General features: G+C 32.3%; 1 protein-coding gene across 1 annotated transcript; it reads right to left on the bottom strand.

Moving 5' to 3' along the window:
* Positions 1 to 7,833: 7,833 nt before the first annotated feature.
* Positions 7,834 to 16,076, bottom strand: LOC123701791 (facilitated trehalose transporter Tret1-like). Its single transcript, XM_045649351.1, has 10 exons — positions 15,993 to 16,076; positions 12,582 to 12,814; positions 11,923 to 12,076; positions 11,362 to 11,531; positions 11,089 to 11,209; positions 10,464 to 10,562; positions 10,116 to 10,174; positions 9,560 to 9,718; positions 8,682 to 8,864; positions 7,834 to 8,131 (listed from the first exon to the last, which is right to left on the bottom strand). Exons 1-10 carry the CDS (start codon positions 16,027 to 16,029, stop codon positions 7,901 to 7,903), a joined length of 1,446 nt encoding a protein of 481 aa, XP_045505307.1. The 5' UTR covers positions 16,030 to 16,076; the 3' UTR covers positions 7,834 to 7,900.
* Positions 16,077 to 17,578: the final 1,502 nt, after the last annotated feature.

The following is a 17,578-nucleotide window of genomic DNA, read 5'->3' as shown; positions in this document are numbered from 1 at the left end:
CCCTCCAATCACTACAGCCTGCATTCTTTTACTGATATAAGAACAGATCCAGCGATATAGATCACCTCGTATACCGATAGCATATAGTTTTTTAAGAAGTATGATGTGATCTACACGATCGAATGCTTTTTCGAAGTCCGTGTAGATCACATCCACTTGTTTACCCCCATCCAATTGTTGCAATGTATAGTTTGTAAGTATAGATAAGTTTGTTACGGTAGAGCGTCCCTTTATAAAGCCGTGCTGTTCTGGAGGAATGAATTTATATATTAAAGGACTTATTCGAAGATGTATAAGTTTTTCAAAAACTTTACTGAGTGAGTTTAATATAGAAATCGGCCTATAATTGATAATATGGTTTTTAGGACCCGATTTGTATATAGGGACAATAAGAGCTTCCTTCCATTTCGAAGGAAACTCACCAAAATGGTTTACTGACATCGAAAATATAATGGATAAGGGTAACGCTAAAGTGTCAGAGCACTGTTTTAGAAAAATTGGTGGTATTTCATCGCTACCTGCACCCTTTTTCCCTTTAAGTGATTTTAAAACACGTTTAACCTCAGAAATTTTGAATGAAATATTAGAGATAAGTTCATTATTCGGACACGAAATTGGAAGGTTGAATTCTTCATATGACGTAGCGGGTTCAGCAAAAGTGCTATGAAAGTGTTTGTTAAATTCAGTGCATATGTCTGTTTCGGTACAAAAAATTTTATTTTTATAAATCATACTTTTAGGATATCCTTTTGAGCCCGTCTTTATAGATTTTATGTACGACCAAAAACAAGTCGGATCTTTCTGAATATACGATTGCATTCGATCAAGGTAGAGTGAAAAACATTTTTCCTGTAGGATCTTTTGTCTCGAACGAAGTAGACTAAATTCATCGTAGTCAAGGGGATTTTTGTATTTTTTCCATCTTTTGTGAAGTTTTAATTTATCTTTTATTATATGTATTAATGCTTTATTGTACCATCGGGGAAAGTTTTTCACAGTTATATACGTTTTTGGAACGTGTGTGTCAAAACACTCATTGAGTTTCCTGTAAAACACATCGACTACATCATCGATATGATCACCTATTAAAATGGATGGCCAGTTAATTTTTGAGAGAAAATCATTAACGTCTGAATAATTAGCACGGTAAAAATTGTAACGGACTATCCTTGATTTCTTTATGTATTTGATACTTAGTTCAGAAATATCTATTTCCAAAGCAGGGTGATATGTATCTTCAGGTACCAAAGGTCCCGATGCTTTACTGACATCTATTCTAAAGTTAGAAAAAATTAAATCGAGTATGTTATTCTTGTCGTTTGTTATAAAGTTGTACTGATCTAGGCCGGAAATACTACACATGTCCAAGAAGTCAGAAGCAGCAGTCTGCATTTCAATAGATCCTTTTTTTAACTGCATAACATTAACTGGGGACCATTTAACATTTGGTAAATTAAAGTCACCAAAGATTAAGAAATTATCGTTTGGAAAATCAATGAGTAATTTAGATACTGATGCAGTAAACGTTTGAAGGGTTCGGGCCTGATTTTTATCTGGAGGTATATAAGCTACACAGATATGGAGACCTCGATTATTGTGTGATAGGACAGTTGTTGAAGGTATACTTACCCATAGACACTCTACGGCCTTGGGTCTCCAATCAGTCATAACTTGAGCTTGAAGGATCTTGTTACAGCAAATCATTACACCTCCGCCTCGTTTTTTTGTTGAGGTAGTACAGTCTCGGTCATTTCTAATTATATCGTAGCGATCATCACACAACTCCCTATCAAAAATACCTTCCGCTAACCATGTTTCCGTGATTAAAATGATATCAAAATTGTTCAAAAGAATATTATTATAAAATTCATGTGTTTTAGTTTTAAGTCCTCTTACGTTCTGATAGAAGAAATTAATTTTATTAGCCATTACTATACTTAAAATAGGAACTAAAATAATTAATGTCTGACACTAAAAACATGTTATTTAATTCGGCTATTAGTGGTTTTGTTAATTTATGTGTTTTATTTGTATTGAAAAAAGTGTGTACTCTTAGTGATTGTGGCGAATTATATGCTCGAAATAATATGTGACTGTGAATGTTGTGTTTGTATGAAGATGTATGGGAGATATTAACAAATTCTACGGGTACAATTATAAACTTAAAAGTGAACATTTTATCAGCAGCAAGACTAATAGTTGATAAATTAATTAATAATATAATAGGCTTAATTATACAATTTTTTGTAGATCCCGCTTTGAGTTTATACACAGAGCTGGAGATTCTTCTGATTTTCTTAAAAAAATGTTACAATTTCGAACCCATACAAATTTATAAGAGTTTTGAGCAGCCAGATCCTTAGTTTGTTTCAAGAGGACCTTGTTCTCAGGAGTAAGGTGTTCAAAGACGAAAAACTTAGTAGTGGGACCTTCCACACCAATATTGTTAGTATTTATACCTTTATTCTTACGTATACCAGAAAGAATTTTATCTTTGTATAGGCGGTCCTTCAGTTTAACAACTAACGGTTTGGGACGCCCTGGTATATTTTTAAAAGGCTGGACTCTGTGAGCAAATTCAATTTGATCGTTGCATAATATAATACCCGCATATTTCGCAATTTCAGTAATTATTTGTTTAGGATCTTCGTTTATTTTGTCGGGTAGACCAATTATTTCCAAATTCCATTGCCGCGACCACTGTTGCTGTTTGTTCATGAGATAACGTAACTCATCCAATTGATTATTTTTGTCTAGAACTACAGCTTCTAACTTTTCAAAATTTTGTTGGAGATCTAAATGTTCAGATTGAAGCATATCGTAAGATTCCTTAATTGTTTTAACTTCTGTAGAGATTTCCGTAAGTTCATTCTTGATTTTTTTTAATAAGCAATTTTTTATTTCATCTAGAAAATCTTCTTTTATCTTTTTCAATTTTTCATCGAGCAATTGTTCAAAATAGCTTAATAATTCGGGTGTCGTTAGGGCTGCATTGGTGGTAGATGGAGGATTGAACTCCGGTGTAGCTTTCGAACTTTGTCCACTGACATCCGAAGATGGTTGGCTTTGCTGTTGATGAACTGTATTCTTGATACCGCCGCGGACTGGTGTATAGGTCTACCAGAATCTGATGGCATATTTATATTTAAGAAATATAAGATTTTCATATGGCAATTTTATTTGACAACTATCATAATGGTTGTCAAATTATTTTCTTCTTTGCAATTGTTGAATAATTTTTAGGATTTTGTCTAAAAAATCTTCGAAGATGTCGCAAAAGCCGCTGCGATCACAAGCAAGAGGTGTTGTTTATAATGTGTATATAAAAACATTCGATGAAGAAGGGTCAAACACATCACAATTTTCAATTTTGAATATTTTATTGGTAAATTGGACTTACCCGTTTTGATACTAAAAATTAAAAATATTATAAGTAGGTAACTATAATATTGTTTGTTGATTACAATATAATTTTATGAAAACTTATTACAGGAGTTTCCAATACGGCTATGCGTCAAGTCCAAGCTGTCCAAGTCAATTTTATAATTATTTGTCTGTTAATACTTACGAAAATAAACATAGTTTTCTTTTACTGTTATTTTATTTTATAAAAAAAAATATTAGCATTATCTAGTTTTGATCTGCATTATCCTTACATCCATATTTTTACATGGCATAATGATAATGAATATACAAATATAGGTATGTGTAAATAATAATATTATGTAGTACATAAATAAAAGTAATATGTATATTATACATGTAAGTATGTGCCTACATAATATTAAGTGGATATCTCATTATTAAGTACAGTATTGTTCACTTATGTAATGTGACTAATGATGTTGAGGACAAAATAAAAAATAAGCAGTATCAAGATCGTTCAGTCCATTTTCCCCAGGGTTGCACACTCAAAATTTTGATTTCCCCAATTGCCATCAGATTCTGGTTTACCTATATTACTGTTGTCGCCTCCTTTGCGTAAGGCAGCGGTGCAACTAGAACATTTCCATTGTGTACGCATGGAAGTAGAATTATTCCCAAAATCAACGCATTCGGAGTGGAAAACAAGCGCGCATGTAGTACATTTTATGCGTCTCTGCGTGACACTTATGCTATTTTTACATGCCTCACATAATAGACCCATATTTAGTAAATTATTTTTAAATTATAAAAATAAAGTAAAATTTGGCCTATAGTTGGGTAATTTCTTGGTGATGACAACACTGAAGCACGTCAGTACGACAGCGATCTATTGTCTTTGGAAGGCGGAAATGTCAACAACTTGATCTGACAGAAACTTCAATCATATAATAATTTATCTCCGTTTACCTTCAGTTTGTAAAAAAAATTATTGTGAATAGAAAACAAAATGTGACTTTTTTCGCCAAAATTATAGTTCATTAAGTTTATTCTTTTACTTAACTTAGTTTTCACAGTTCACTTTAATACGTTTTTAAAATCCGCACTATGAAACACACACTCCTCTATTTTTAATGCATTAAAAACTCAGCAGCAAATGTTTATCGTTACCACAGTTGACAGATTTTTGACAAACTTAACAAAAATATTCTCTAACTTTAGAATCTCATCATGAAATTCTGTTTAAAGTGCAATCTTTGCCAAATATCACAATTCAACTAGTATCTAATCAGAAGAAATAAACAGGTTTCATATTATTCTGATGTTTAGACTTTAGGCTACTACACAGACTAGTTTCATCAAAATCTTTTCAGTAATTTTGGCCTAAACATTTACCAGAACATCCAAACTTTCGTCTTTTTTATACAAGCTGACCATCTTCAGGCTTCCAAAAATAATGTTATTTCACGTCATTACATCATAATCAAATATTTGTCATGGAGGACACACAAAAATACTTTATATTTATCTATAGTCAACGAGTTTTTAATATTGTTTCAGTTATTATCAAGATTACATCATACAAACAAACTGGCATATGAACGAGAATCTGTTGAAATTTGTACAATTTTTGCAATATTCTTCATTATTTCAATCGCAATTGACTGCTCCGATAGTGCAGATCGAGAGGTCCCAGATTCGATGCCGTTTGTTTGAAAAATGCCAGATTAATACCAAACAATTAAATGGAACTAAACATAACATGTGTTTGTTCTTTCAGTACGTTTGTAGTTAAACAAACAAACTCTACAGGTTTATAATATTAGTATAGATAAATAGATAAACTTAACAAAAATATTCTCCAACTTTACAAACTCATCATGAAATTCTATTTAACCCCATATTGACCACCGAGCGGCCCGATCGGGAATAGACACAATAGATTTTCTATTGTGTCTGTGATTCCGGGGGCTGAGGCATTAAAAAGCCAATCTTTACCAAATCTCACAATTCAACTACCTAGTATCTATAAATCAGAAGAAATAAACAGTATCGAATTATTCTTATGTTTAAGATACAACAATCAACATAAACTAGTTTCATAAAAATCTTTTCAGTAATTAATCCTAAGGCCTAATCGAGTAATGAACATTTACCAGACAGAACATCCAACCTCTCGTCTTTTTTTATACTAGCTGACCATCTTCAGGCTTCCAAAAATAATGTTATTTCACGTCATTACATCATAATCAAATAAATTAATCTCTGTCATGGAGGACACACAAAAATACTTAATATTTATCTATAGTCAACGAATTTTAATATTGTTTCAGTTATTATCAAGATTACATCATACAAACAAACTGGCATATGAACGAAAATCTGTTGAAATTTGTACAATTTTTGCAATATTCTTCATTATTTCAATCGCAAGTGACTGCTCCGATAGTGAAGTGGTTAACATGTTGATTGCAGATCGAGAGGTCCCAGGTTCGATGCCGTCGGGTTGAAAAAATTTCCTTATCAGGAATTTTCCTGATCCTGGCAGTGCCCTAGAGAACACGAGATGCTGTCCTTTGCCTGATTTCACTCCGGTCGTCCCAAAGTATATGAATAAGGAATTCACTGTGTTTGTGCGCTTTCTCTATAAGTAATTAATAATATTATTTCATCTGCATTTGGTGCAAAATATTTGTATGTAGTTACAATAATTTTTTAAAAACGGAATACTGAGTAAAATATTTAATTTTTAATTTTTAATGTAAAATATTTAATATTTAATTTTAAAATATTTAAATTTGTGAAAATATTTATTTTATTTTGAGATAAAAGTGTCTTACACAGTTTAAAATGGTAAGTATACACAGTTTATATGAATCTTTTCAATATTTTCGGCGTGATACCAGATAATGATACAACCAGACAGATATTTTTTTATATATATATATCGATAGTTTGTGTTGCACACATTTGTAGAATATTATCTTCAATATTTTTACTACCAATAGGAAAGCGCTTAACGATGTTGTCTGCTAGTAAGCGAAGATATTGCCAAGGATAGAGCGCGCTGTCCTAGAGGTAGGTCTAGGTACATAGAATTGTGTGCAGAATTGACCGGTTTTTAATCTATTGCATAGCTTCTATCGCGGGCCTTGAGCGCGGGGACCGAATCCAGAAATTGCGTTACGAAAAACCTCACGCTCCCCACTCCGACAGGCACGGAGGTGTGGCTTGAAGGCATGCTATGCAATAGATTTACCGCGGCAGTCCCCGAGTGCCACACGCATTTTTTAAGCTATTGCATAGCTTCTATCGCGGGTCCTGAGCGCGGGGACCGAATCGAGAAATTCCGTAACGAAAAACCTCACGCTCCCCACTCCGACGGACACGGAGGTGTGGCTTGAAGGCATAGCATGCAATAGTCCCCGAGTCCCCAGTCCCCGAGTGCCACACGTCTTTTTTTTTTTGAATGAAGATGAATGAAGAATGAAGATGAATGAACAATGAAGATAGATATAGATAGAGTACTATTATAATTATTCCTATTATAAATGCGAAAGTTTGTGAGGATAGATGTGTATGTGCAAGTGTGTATGTTTGTCACCCTTTCACGCAAATACTACTGAACCGATTACGATGAAATTTAGCACACATGTAGAGGGTAACTTGGATTAACACATAAAATAGGTTTTATCTCGGAAATCCCATAAAAACCGGAACTATGCGGGCATTTCTTTGAAAACGCGGGCGAACCCGCGGGCAGAAAGCTATGTTAATTCCATTATGACACACTGTAAATTATTCTTCTCAATTCTTGTATTGGTAGAGACACCAAAATATCTATAATATAAAAATCAATCGCAAAATGTGTTGGTAAGCGCATAACTCGAGAACGGCTGAACCGATTTCGTTAATTCTTTTTTTATAATATTCCTTGAAGTACGAGGATGGTTCTTATGGAGTGAAACTTGAACTCTTAGACATATTTTAATGTTATTTTATAAAATAAGGCACTTTAATTTTACTTATTAAATTTAAAAGGCGCTCGTTCCCTTAATATTAAACTAGAGCCAGATATAACTTGGTCCTTTTTATTCGCTGAAGCGAATATTTGCTAGTAGGTTGAAATAAATAAGGGATTTTAAATTCAACTTAGAAAGGTTTTATTCCTTACAAAATGATTTTATGTCTACCTTCAACAATAAAATAATAATCGACTAAAAATAATAATTAACACGGCTAAACACAACCAAAACGACCGTTACGTCCGAGAGCCAAATGCAGTGTGTCAAATCCGCTGTTCAGCTCATTTTTATAACCTCGGTTCGGGTTGCCAGTTGGGAATTAATTTATAACAATACATTATTAATTCAAGTATCCTCAGAAAAATTACATTACACCCACTTCCAATACGTCATCACTCTATAACTAACTATTTAACACAAATTTTATCAAATACACAAGAAATACACTGCAGTTCGATATAAAACTAATTGTAAGCACATAAGAACTAAATTACAATAACTCTTCTAAAGTCTTATACCGCCCGTCGGCCTCTCAATCTATCCTGTATCTGTTCCTTAGATAGACCCTTAGTTTCTGGCACTAAAAAGATCCCGATCAAGGCGTCCAATATACCAAAAACTGCGAAGACATAGAAGCATCCATAGATACCAAGCTCCTTGCTCATGAAGGGAAATACGCCGACTAGAAGGAAGTTCAGAAGCCAGACCCATTCCATCACTATCATTGATGCTAAGCTTTGTACCTGGAATGAGGAATAATTATTATTATTGAGATAATGGTAATAAAAAAAACAAGTTGAAAATTAACGTTTTACTACTCGAAAGAAACCAAATGCATTTTAAATCTTAAAAAAAGTAAAATGTCTATTATTTCTATACAAATATACATATTATATTATGCTCTATAATTTTATAATTAAGACATTGTTCATGTTCACGTTTCCGCAAGTTCTACACGAATGAAGTTTATTGTATGCTGGGTTTGCGTATTATATTATTTGAAGCTAGAAAAAAAGCAGATGTACCATCCAGATTATAAAACCCTTAGTGACATATTCATCAAGATTTGATTATCTGTATTTTACGCCTGTCGATCATACATGTACATTACACACCATTTAACATAATTGTTAAAAGAATAAGGTTACGTAAAGAAAAGCAAGAGAATATTTATTAGGCGTAGATATTTTGACGCGAGTAAATGTAAATTATAGGTAGGTATATTTATTGGATTCAGAAAACTATCCCATCCTTCCTTAATATCTAAACTATTTGACAATTATATAAACCAACCTCAGCCAAAAACAGTTCAGCCAGCAGCACATACGGCACGCTTCCAGCTCCAAACATGAAGACAAAGCAGAAGACGAGGATCATGACCGCTGTCACCCACGCTGGGGCAATGTTCGTCTGCATCAGCACTCCCATACTGATGAGGCAGATGGCCACTATGATGGAGGAGCCGATGATGAGGGGCTGGAAGATAAAATTAATAACTGTAATTGTCAAATTCAAAACATTGCTTATAACAACTAACTATTAACTAACGACAATACAGAAAAAAATGTGTGCGTGTACTAGTGTACACACATAAGAAGTGAAACTTCTTTATGACCTTATTTTTAAAAAATTATTTACTTTAAGCAAGTTTACAGAAATACGTCGAAATACGCGTGGTAATGATAAGAAAAAGATGGCGCGTAGGTAACGGAAAAATGTCACGTGTAACGAAAAAATGTTACACTAAATTTTTTTTCCAACCCCGATAAAGAAGTTTCACTTCAATAAATTATTTACTTTAGGCAGAAGTAAATTATAATAATACTAATATACAGAAATAAATTATACACTAGGCCAGCAGGCAGTAACACTATCCACAAGCCTTCTAGGGTTCTGATCCACCAGTAAAAGTAATATGAAATCGTTGCACTAGTTCCCGAGATTAGCGCGATGAAACAAAGAAACAAAAGAACGAGAACAAGAACTTATATTACTAGTAGATATGTTAATTAGCTGGCTTGGCCAAAGATCTAATATTATGGTAATGTTTTGGTAATAGAGATTTAAAGATTGGTGGAATAGTTTTTAAGTTGAATTAGAACGAACAAAAAACATCTTTACATTAGTTAAGATAGTCGTATTTATAATTTAAATTATTCTCAATACATTACCTTCCTCCCAAATTTATCCGAGAATAAAGCGCAGGACACACATCCACACATGAGAACGAGTGCGAAAATCACAGAACACATGTGCGACGACAGACTCGGCGCCGCTTGTGAGAATATCACCTTAGCGTATACTTGCACTGCCACCATGCCCATTAATACCTGGATAAACATGAAAATAAATGAATAAGACCAAATATAGATGAAAACTCAGAAATTGTGGTATTTTATTGTTTTTGATTTTTAATACGCGATCTTAATAGTAAAAATTTTAACGGATTTTAAACGCGATTTATTCACGTGTTTCCACGTGATCACGCTCGCTGCAAAGTATGCGAAACGTCGGGATAATAATAAATTATAACGAATAAATCGCGTTTGAAATCCGTTAAAATCATAAATTGTGCTCTCTGAGAATGTACCATAGAATTTTGAAGAAATGCAATAAAATCCATGATATCGAAATAAATGCAATAATTTATTTATCTAGTGATTTGAATGTATTGGTTGTGGGAGGAAAATAATTTTTTAAATTATTCTTATGTGAATTGGCACTCACCTGAAATGATACTGTCAATGAAACAATAATGAAAGCACGTCTCGAAGTTGGAGAAAACACTGTAAAAATATACATAAACTTTAATTAAATTAGTAAATCTTCTATTAATCAAATATTATCAGGGACCAACTAATTAACTTAAATAAATAGGTTTCTAATTATATGATTAAGATAGATTGGGAAAGTTGATCATCATAGGTTTCACGTTAAAAAGTTTTAGTTCTATTATAATTAGGGGAAGGTATTATTAATAGTGATGATTGCTTTAATTTTCAATTTTAACATCAAACCTCGAACTAAAAGACTAGACCTATAGATTCAACTAGACTTCTACACCCACGTACTTACATAGAATTTTATAAGCTGGCATTTTCTCCGTATCATTCTGCACTTCATTATCATCATCGTTTAATTTTTCTTTCTCTGCTTCTTCAAATTTAACATCTCCTAAAATAAAAATATTAAAAAACTAGTATTGTTCAAATTACTCAACTTTAGTTGTGACTAGTTGATAAAACTCAACAAAAACTCATTTTAACCAACTTCTACCTTTTGTGCCTACTTATGTTTAGTTTACATCAGCAAAATTGTGTAATGTGTATCCGTATTAGGTAGGTCTTCCAAACCGATCTGCGAATGATCGTATTGTTTGAGACAATTAATATGATGATATCGCAAGATCGTGATTTATTTAATTAACATTATTTTAACTGACAGCTTGGTACAGTACGCAGAACAGTGTGGGATTCTAAAGTCGTAGATTTTAATTGCCAATTGGGACTAACAAGAAAAATTCGATACTTCAGAGCCCAAAAGGCAGATCGATTACGTGTCCAGAAAGACAATAATTGATTAGCGAATAAAAAAATATTATAAAGCATATCTAACAATTGCTCACAAGGAGAAACGAGACATATTCTGAACATCAGAGATACGTGATATAAACTTTTAAAATATATGATTGAATACTTACCACTTATAGACACAAGCTCAACAGAAGGTAACAGTTGTTGTTTAAGCCTGGATAATTCTTCTAATACTGCTTTAGACTCTGGTGATACTCCTTTATAATATGCAATGGATTGTCTTGCTTCCTGAAAAGTTTTTAAAATATTATATTTTTGTCACAAAATTAAAATCCTTATCAAGTCATGATAGCAAATTTTGTGTGAAAACGAAATACCTCGCGATTATAATTTAATATAAGATAGTCAGTAAAAATTAGTAATTAAAAAAGTAGCATTACCTCTTCATTATTCTTCATAAACAAAAATACAGGACTCTCTCTGACGGACATCAAAAGCGCCGCATACAACAGGCAAAAGAAGATATTTATCCAAATAATGTATTTGAAAGTGAGTGTCCAGCCCATAACAAATGAAACGAAAATGCCGAAACAGTAAAACGCCATAGGAGCTGAAAAGAAAAGAAAAGCAATATAAATAAACAAACAGAAACAATGCTAAGAGATATAATTTTCTATAATACTAAGGTAAATGAGGGGGACAAAATAACTACAAAACTATTAAGATAAACATATTAAACTTAACGTATTACGTATAATACCAACTATTTAAGAAGAATAAATAATTTTCTTGATTTGATTCTCGTGCTAAATTTCATTGTAATCGGTTCAGTAGTATTTGCGTGAAAGAGTAACAAATACACACACACACACACATCCTCACAAACTTTCGCATTTATATTAGTAGGATTATTGCAGCTAAAATCTACCACTCATTATCAAACATACATAATATTATCGTCTAAAATTTACAACAATCAAAAACTTCTGCTTCCTGCTTACCTGTAGCCAAAAGCCCTCGTATTGACTGATCAGCAATTTCAGACACAAACACTGGGCTATGAACGAAGGACGCTCCACATGCCATGCCACCCATAAATCTTGCCAATAGTACGAATATAGCTGACGAACTTAGATCCACTGCTAGCCATGATAACTGTTAAAATAAGAATGTGATTTAGAAGAACATTGTTGGGTTTGGTTTGTTTAATCACAGAATGGTTAATAGTAGCTAACGCTAGTTTAACGACGAAATAAACCTATTGTTGAAACAGAGAAATAATATTGCAATGGATAAAATATTATGTATATGATGTAACGGTTTGAAATCAGTAGGTAAATAGTGAATAAGTAGCATTAATTGACCATCTAACCGAAATGCGTCTACTTTATAGTCATGCAGTCTGTAGGTAACAAGATTTTGTTTATTTTACCTTTATAACTATTAATAAAAACCCTATCCCTAGTTCAGGTTTCATAAGAATTCGTGCACCTATTTATCCATTAATATAAATTTCCTACTTCTATATTTTGACGAACATACTCCTGTACCTAATTCAGTTTTCCTTAAAACTTCTCCACCTATTTGTACTTTTTGCCTTATATTTTCTTACTTACTAATACCACATAATATTTTACCTATATCTTGTAACAAAACTCACCACAAACGGCATAGCAATACACAGACCACCTTTCTGCCTTCCCAGACCGTTTATCACCGGACCAGCCAGCAGGGTCCCCACCATGGCTCCCAGACTTGGCAGACTGCCAAGTAAGGAACCTTCCACCTCTGTCATGGGCTCTGTTAATAGTGTTGTAGTATTTGACGTGTATTGATGAAGAGTGTACGAAGGCCAGACGTACAGAACGCCTGTTATGAAATTCCCGAGGGAACCTGTGAAAGAATGATGTATTGAATAAACAAAATGTTATGAAACTGGTATTGTGTTTTATTTAATAAGATTCCCAATTTTATATTTTTTTGGACGATAGAAAAATTTTAATACTGTCACAGTTTCCGAACAATTAGTTACATTATTATTATCATTATAGTAATTACGTATTATATGATTATTTGCGTAATTTTTAATCTTTTACTTGAACCTCAATCATAATTTAATAAAAAATAAGCCTATGAGAAAAAATGTGAGTGATAAAATATTTACAAGATTTACAAAGTTTATGAGTCCCTTATCTTAATATTTCACTTTTATTATAATCATGCTTGCAATGCTTTAATTTGTTTCAATGTTATACAGGGTTACTTGTAAAACACCAGCAACCTCGCAGGACAAAATAGCTAACATCATAAGTAACAACATTTGTTCTACGACTTTTGGCACAACGCAATAAATTATTTTTAAATGATTTTTTAAGCTTTTATTGTACTCTTCTAACATTTGTAAGTCTATTTTCTATTCATAATCGAAAGGACGACGCGACGCCCCCTTCCCCCTTTCGTTCGCAGAGTTCGTAGAGTTTATAATATTCAAACAGAAAATTAAATGAATATTTATGAAAATAAAATTTAACAAATTATCAAAAGTCGTAGAACAATTAATGTTATAACTTATGATGTTAGCTATCTTGTCCTGCGAGGTTGCTGGTGTTTTACAAGTAACCCTGTATATTAACACTATTTACGTGTTAAATTAATTTTCTTATAAGTTTTCTAACACTAAAGTAGACTACAATTTTGCTAAAAATGTAATATAACTTCTGAAAATCTATGTTTGGACTATACTGAATACAATATTAAGATAATTAGGCATTACGACAACATAAAGCGCGTCACACACGGTGAAGATACTATAATATTTTATGTTAAGATTCTCTAATATAAAATATTACAGTATCTTAAGGTATCCGGTATCAGCGTTCTGACCATCATTTTTCTTTTTTTGATTGCGTACTAAGACCCCTGTAGAACCGCCATCCTGTTACAAATGACCCGAAACACTGACACAAAATATCGATACCGGATACCTTAAGATACTGTAATATTTTATAGTAGAGAATCTTAACATAAAATATTACACACCACACCACACAAGTACTGACTGGTCATGGTGGATTCGCCTTCTATTTGAACAGATTCAAGCTGAAGGAGAGTCCGTCATGTCTATGTCAGCCCGGAGTAGAGGAGACGGTTCCTCACCTGTTACTCGAGTGCCCAATTTTTGCAAGCAATAGATATGCTATTGAGCAAAAATTGGGCATGGCGATGACGGGTGAGAATCTGCCTTCCGCCCTGGGGGACAAGTGTAGGGATGCGTTCTTGCAATATTGTAAGCATATTGTAGTCGTAGTTAACCAAAGAAATAAGTAGTGTGTGATATTAGTTTAACTGTGATATAGGATTAAGTTGAGTGTTTTTGTGCCGTGTTTTTATTGAATTTTTACTTAATAATTTTGTATATTTTATATTGTAATTTAATTTAAGCTCTTGTAATTTTAATTGTACTTATTTATATTTATATTATGTGAGTAACCAGTATGTTAATATTTCTAAAAATTGAAAAAAAAAAAAAAAGTTTGTGAGGATGGATGTATGTGTATGTGTTTGTATGTTTGTCACTCTTTCAATACTACTGGAACCGATTGCAATTAAATTTAGCACACATATAGAGAACTGCGGGATTTTCTTTAAAAACGCGTACGAATACACGGGCGGAAAGCTAGTAGAAAATAAAGAGACATTCTAAACAGCAATCGCTATAAACTCCGATATATTAATACAATTATTGTTCAATAACAATACATAATGACAGTTGTTCTCAAAATAATGCATAGATAACATTCATTACACAACTCGAGATAATGAAAAAGGCCATTGTACTAGGATCCGACAAATATGCAATAGAATAAACCTAGATATTATCACAGATAATACAATACTATGCTATACTATTATAACTAGCTTACTGCCCGCGGCTTCGCCCGCTTTGTCTAAAACCTAATAAATTATATACTAAAACCTTCCTCTTGAATAACTCTATCTATTAAAAAAAACCGCATCAAAATCCGTTGCGTAGTTTTAAAGATTTAAGCATACAAAGGGACATAGGGACAGAGAAAGCGACTTTGTTTTATACTATATAGTTATTAAACATACAGGCACCATATACCTTTTTCACACTTTATCACATTTTAACATAAATCTATACTTAATATTATAATGCTGAAGAGTTTGTTTGTTTGTTTGAACGCGCTAATTTCGGGAACTACTGGTCCGATTTGAAAAATTATTTCGGTGTTAGATAGCCTATTTATTGAGGAAGGCTTTAATTGTATTATCATATCTCTAAGACCAACAGGAGCGGAACACTACTGGTAAAACCGCTGAGCACAGCTAGTAAATAAATAATTTAAGACACACTTTTTTCACTTATTAATAAAATAAAAAAAACTTTATAGATTCTAAAAACATCCAAAAGATGTCACGTTTTCACCAGTTCTTAAAGCTAGCGTTGTCGCAAAAAGTTAAATTAATAGCACAAAAACTCTAAATGATGTTTTTGAAAACAATGAATAAAACTTTACTGTAATCAACATATCTTCCTGCTAACCATAATTGCAACATGTATAAATAATTAATACTTAATTAGAAATTTCCAAACTGAGTTTCATCACTACATAGTATAAAACGCAGTCGATTTCTCTGTCCCTATGTCCCTTTGTATAGAGTGATTCAAGAGGAAGGTTTTAGTGTATCATTTATATACAAAGCGGGCGAAGCCGCGGGCGGTAAGCTAGTTTTATTATAATTTAAACACTTTTTAAATTAAGTGCTCACCCACGCTCTACCCACATCGACTAAAAATGTAAGCTCAAATGCAATGAAATTTTTTTCTCAGATTATAAACAGTTTAACTAAAACTATATTTAATATAAATTACAGAACCCTATTGACATTCATTTAGCAAGCTACAATCATTCCTACTTATTAAATAAAAAAATAATTTTAGACGCCATCTTTTCAAATAAATATTTATTTAAGCCCCTCTTTATTGTTATTTCACATAACTTTTCATAAACAAATCCCCAAACCAAACAAAAAAAATCATACTCACATGCCAAAGTGACCTGATACTGCCTCAATTTGGCCATTTTCGTGTGTTTGTCACCTCATACCGCCGTAGATACTGAAACCAAGATATTATGTCATCATACAACTTTAACTATTACGCGAAAATCAAATATTACATATAAGATAACTATATCTTTATCGAGTTATACTCTTGGATTATATTATGAATTTCATTTTAATATATTAAACCATGTTTTTTCTATACTAATATTATAAAACTGAAAAGTTTTTTGCTTGAACTCAGAAACCACGCATCCGATTTGAAAAATTCTTTCAGTGAACAGTGTTAGATAGGCCATTTGTAGAGTCCCTGAAGGCTATAATATTATGTATAACATCACGCTAAGACCAATAGGAGCGGAGCAATGCGGGTTAAACCGCGGGGCATAATAATTATTTTATACGTGTAATACGCGTGAAATAAAATTAATTAAATAGTTTTGAAAAACTATTATCAGTAGAATAATTTACATTCTAAGCTATATATTTTTTTTAAATTTCCGAAAAAACTAATTAATTTTACAGTCTTTATGTATATTATTATAGAAAAAACCGACCGCTACAGATTAATTAACATAATTTTTTTTCACCACATCATTAATAGCAAAATAAATTCCGATGTATAATTATTTTTAAATAAGTAATTTCAAATTATTGAAAATAATAACTTCAAACAAAAAATATTTCGGAATATTATTTTGTTGAATATTTCTGAAAAGATTAGACTCTATAAGTATAACTATTATTAATATCAAATAATCACTTACCCCTGTTATAATAATTATTTATTATTACGTATATTAATAATTATTAAATTAAATAAATATGTATTACTTCGTCTAGATCTGACCTGCATATAAACATCTGTAGAAATGATAGTATGGTATCTTATCATATTTTTATATTAAGAAAAGTCTTATATCCATTTGAAATCTCTAGATATTTCAACTTATTCTTATTGTGTGATTTAATTCTAAATATATGCAGAAATGTATTTTGACCTCATATTTATTTTTAAGTAGCTTTTGCGTGACTGCGCCCGCGTAGTCAAAGAAAATCCCGCGTAGTTCCCGTTCCCGTGAGATTTCCGGGATAAAAAGTAGCATATGTGTTATTCTGGGTTTTCATATTCATACCAAATTCCATTCCAAATTCCAAATTCCATTCCAAATTCCAATACCAAATTCCAATATTTCCGCGTTTTCAAAGAAAAACCCGTTCCCGTAGGATTTCCGGGATAAAACCTATCGTATCCTATGTCCTTTCTCGGGTATCAAAATATCTCTATACCAAATTTCATGCAAATTGGTTCAGTAGTATTTGCGTGAAAGTGTAACACATACATACACATTCATCCACTCATAAATTTTCGCATCTATACATATAATAAATCTGTAGAAGGGTCAATTCTGTACATTGAAAATATTGAAAAAATAAATACCAGGGGGTGTTACTGGATCGATACCAAACCCAAATATGTGATTAAAAAAATTTTTGTCTGTCTGTCTGTCTGTCTGTCTGTCTGTCTGTCTGTCTGTCTGTCTGTCTGTCTGTATGTGAAGGCATCAC

The sequence above is a fragment of the Colias croceus genome, chromosome 22 (genome assembly GCF_905220415.1).
Source record: "Colias croceus chromosome 22, ilColCroc2.1".
Taxonomy (NCBI): Eukaryota; Metazoa; Arthropoda; class Insecta; order Lepidoptera; family Pieridae; genus Colias; species Colias croceus.
Note: the sequence above shows the minus strand (reverse complement) of the source record. Positions and strands in the feature narration are given on the sequence as shown.